A 3,379-nucleotide genomic window follows, 5' to 3' on the forward strand; every position below is an offset into this window, starting at 1 on the left:
CTCTTCCCCTCTCCCTCTCTCACTCCCTCTCTCTCCCCCCCTCTCTCCCCCTTTCTCCCTCTATCAGTTTTGTGGGTTATGAGCAGATGAACTTCTGTGGTGAGATGTTCATCCTGGAGAAGGGAGAGTACCCTCGCTGGGACTCCTGGAGCAACTGTCAGAAGAACGACTACCTGCTGTCCTTCAGGCCCGTCCGCATGGTATGTCACACACATCTCTGTCATTGGCCAGAATACATTTACATGCACGTATCTGATAGTCATGTATTTCTGCTGTTAGTAATCATCTCTCTTAACATCCATCCATATTCATCTATTCATTAGTTATCCATCCATCCATATTCATCTATTCATTAGTTATCCATCCATCCATATTCATCTATTCATTCATTTATCCATCCATCCATCCATCTACTCATTCATTCATCCATCCATCCATATTCATCTACTCATTCATTCATCCATCCATCCATATTCATCTATTCATTCATTTATCCATCCATCTACTCATTCATTCATCCATCCATCCATATTCATTCATCCATTCATCTATTCATTCATTCATTCATCCAACCATCCATTTATCCATCCATCCATCCATTAATTTATCCAAATTGATCAGTTCTGCCTGTTATCTGTTAGTTATGTTATGTTAGTTTGTAACTCCACCTCTCTCTCTCCCCCACCTCCCTCCCCTCTTTCCCCCTATCCCCTCTCTCTCAGGACCCTGAGAAGCACAAGATCTGCCTGTTCGAGGTTGGAGAGTTCAAGGGTCGTAAGATGGAGATCATGGATGATGATGTTCCCTCTCTGTTCTCCTACGGATTCACCGATAGGGTCGGCAGCATCATGGTCAGCTGCGGAAGGTGAGTGGTCCTCGCTGCGGCAACAGGACACACCCACATCGCAGACAAACATGCCATTGGTCTATAGGATGAGATAGAGCAGGAAGTGGATGAGACAGTAATGTCATTATGACATAAACAACCAGGCATCACCAAACCTAGATACCTTAGATCGTTTGTAATTTATTGTACAAATGATTCATTCATTTCAAATGGCTGAGTCGTTCCACCGTTTCTATGTAAATAATAGAATTCAGAAACTGTTCCTAAAATAGTTTGGAATGACGAAAGTTTCCACAATAGTTTTAATTGTCAGAGGGATTCCATTTAGAAGATCATTTAATATATAGGCTCTCTGTTTCCCTCTGGCTTCCTGTGTCTACATACTTCAAATAGAATCTAGTCTGCCTCTCAAATGGCACCCTATTCCCTTCATATGCACCATGGGCCCTGGTCAAAAGTAGTGTACTAAATAGGGAATAGGGCACCATTTGGGACGTATCCCTGAAGATCTGTGATTCACTTTCCGAAAGGCAGCAGGACTGATGTCAGGATGTCTTTCCTGTTTTAAACAGCCTCTTCAGAATCAGAACAAAGGGTTTTATATAGCACCGTTTGTTTGTGTGTGTTCGTTCATGTACATGTGTGTGTGTGTGTATCTGTGTGCATGTACATGTGTGTGTGTGTGTATCTGATGTGTTTGGCCCACAGTGAGTAGACAGGTTCCCCTCTAGTTGAAACATCAAACGGACAGACAGGTACCTGTGGCACAACAGGCAAAACGTGACAAACAGATCAATACCTCTATTTAACAAGACATCTCTCTCCCTCACAGCTCCCAGCTCCCCTGCCTGTTCCTCTGATGCTGTCGGCTTCTCATCTTTTCTCTCTGTCTCCATCAGTTCTCTCCCTGGGTTCTCACTTTCTTTTCTACTTTACTCTTCTTTGCTAATTTCTCTGCCTCTGTGTCCCTCCTGCCCTCTCTCTCTATCTCACACTATTGATTCTCTCTCTCCGTCTTTATTTCTCTGCCTCTGTTCATCTCTTCTTCATCCTCTCTCTTTCTCCCATCTATGTCCCTCTCTTCCCCCATTCCAGCCCTCATTCACTCAGCCCTTTCCAACTTCTCCTCTCTCTCCCATCTCTCTCCCATCTATCTCTCTCCCTCCATCCCTCCATCCCTCCACTCATCCCCCTTCTCCTCTGCTGTTTTCTTCCAGCTGGGTGGGTTACCAGTTCCCTGGATACCGTGGTTCCCAGTACCTCCTGGAGAAGGGTGAGTACCGGCACTTCAACGAGTTTGGTGCCCGGCACCCCCAGTTCCAGTCTGTGAGGCGTATCCGCGACATGCAGTGGCACCAGCACGGCTGCTACACCTTGTCCAGCAAGTGAGGGTCCCAGAGGGCGAGAAAGAGAGTGAGCGGAGGAGAGGCGGAGGAAGGGCACAGTAGAGGAGAAGGAGGAGGAGGGGGGAAGGCTAAAAGGGACAGGAAGAAAGCACCCTATCTATAGGAAGATAGAAAGCTCCCTCCATCCCTCCATCCGACCCCTCACCCCCCCCCCCCGGTGATCCTCTCCGTGGTTAAATCTTTTTTTTTAGAGCGAGGGAGAGAGCGAGGGATGGAGGGAGGTACTTGTTTTTTTCCCCCTCTTGAGACGACGCCCTCTACCTGTTTGAGAGATGTAAGACTTGTGGCGTACAGCCGCCCTGATTGGACAGATACGTCAACACCACAAAACAACAATGGATTCTAAGACTATTGACGTAAATAAACAACGACAACAACTCACAGATCAACAAAGACCAGAGGTGGTGGGTTGATAGGTAGATAGCTAGATATTCTCTCCATTTTTCTCTCTCTCTCTCTCCCCGTCTCTGTTATTTTCAGACCCCTCCCTTCCCCTCTCTCTCTCTCTTTTTCTCCCTCGCATAATTTACTTTTCATCCAACCATCCTGTTTCTCTTCAAACGTAAATTCAGCCCAAAACGAGACGACTAATGTGTCTCCTTTGACTCTGATCTATGGGGGTACGGATGTGTGTGTGGGTCTGTTGTCGTGGCTAGAAGAGGGAACGGTATCTAGGGTTCTAGACTTCTAGGATTCAAGGAAATGTGCTGCGTACCTCTGCCACAGTCACTGTAAAAGCTTGTCCTCAGACCCTGCACCCTCTTCTATCCTAACCCAAATAAAGAGACTAAACTTGACCTGATTTCTCCTCGGATTCTTCATTTAATCAAATGTTTATCTTGTGGTGGTGATTGTGTGACAGAGAGGAGATCCAGCAACTCTTAGAGGACAGTGGAAGTTCATAAGAAAGCTTCTTAATGGTTAAAAGCAAAACCAACGTGTTTTGTGTCTTGGACTTCATCAGGTTTTAGACAGAACAAATAATGAGCCTTTTATACATAGCAGCAATAGCAGTGGAGGGGTTCTTCATCTAGCTACAGTCTAGTTAGAATACAGTGGAGGGGTTCTTCATATAGCTACAGTCTAGTTAGAATACAGTGGAGGGGTTCTTCATCTAGCTACAGTC

General features: G+C 45.8%; 1 protein-coding gene across 1 annotated transcript in view; it reads left to right on the forward strand.

The window, feature by feature from the left end:
• The window catches only part of LOC110516884 (beta-crystallin B1-like), a 5,591-nt gene extending 2,541 nt beyond the window's left edge, over positions 1-3,050 (forward strand). The window contains exons 4-6 of the mRNA XM_090188024.1: positions 68-200; positions 723-865; positions 2,065-3,050. Coding sequence (XP_090044150.1) covers positions 68-200; positions 723-865; positions 2,065-2,236 — 448 coding nt within the window. The 3' untranslated portion in view covers positions 2,237-3,050. The remainder of the gene's footprint in view (positions 1-67; positions 201-722; positions 866-2,064) is intronic.
• The last annotated feature ends 329 nt before the right edge of the window (positions 3,051-3,379 follow it).

This window comes from Oncorhynchus mykiss, chromosome 10 (genome assembly GCF_057628025.1).
Source record: "Oncorhynchus mykiss isolate SJ-2025 chromosome 10, ASM5762802v1, whole genome shotgun sequence".
Taxonomy (NCBI): domain Eukaryota; kingdom Metazoa; phylum Chordata; class Actinopteri; order Salmoniformes; family Salmonidae; genus Oncorhynchus; species Oncorhynchus mykiss.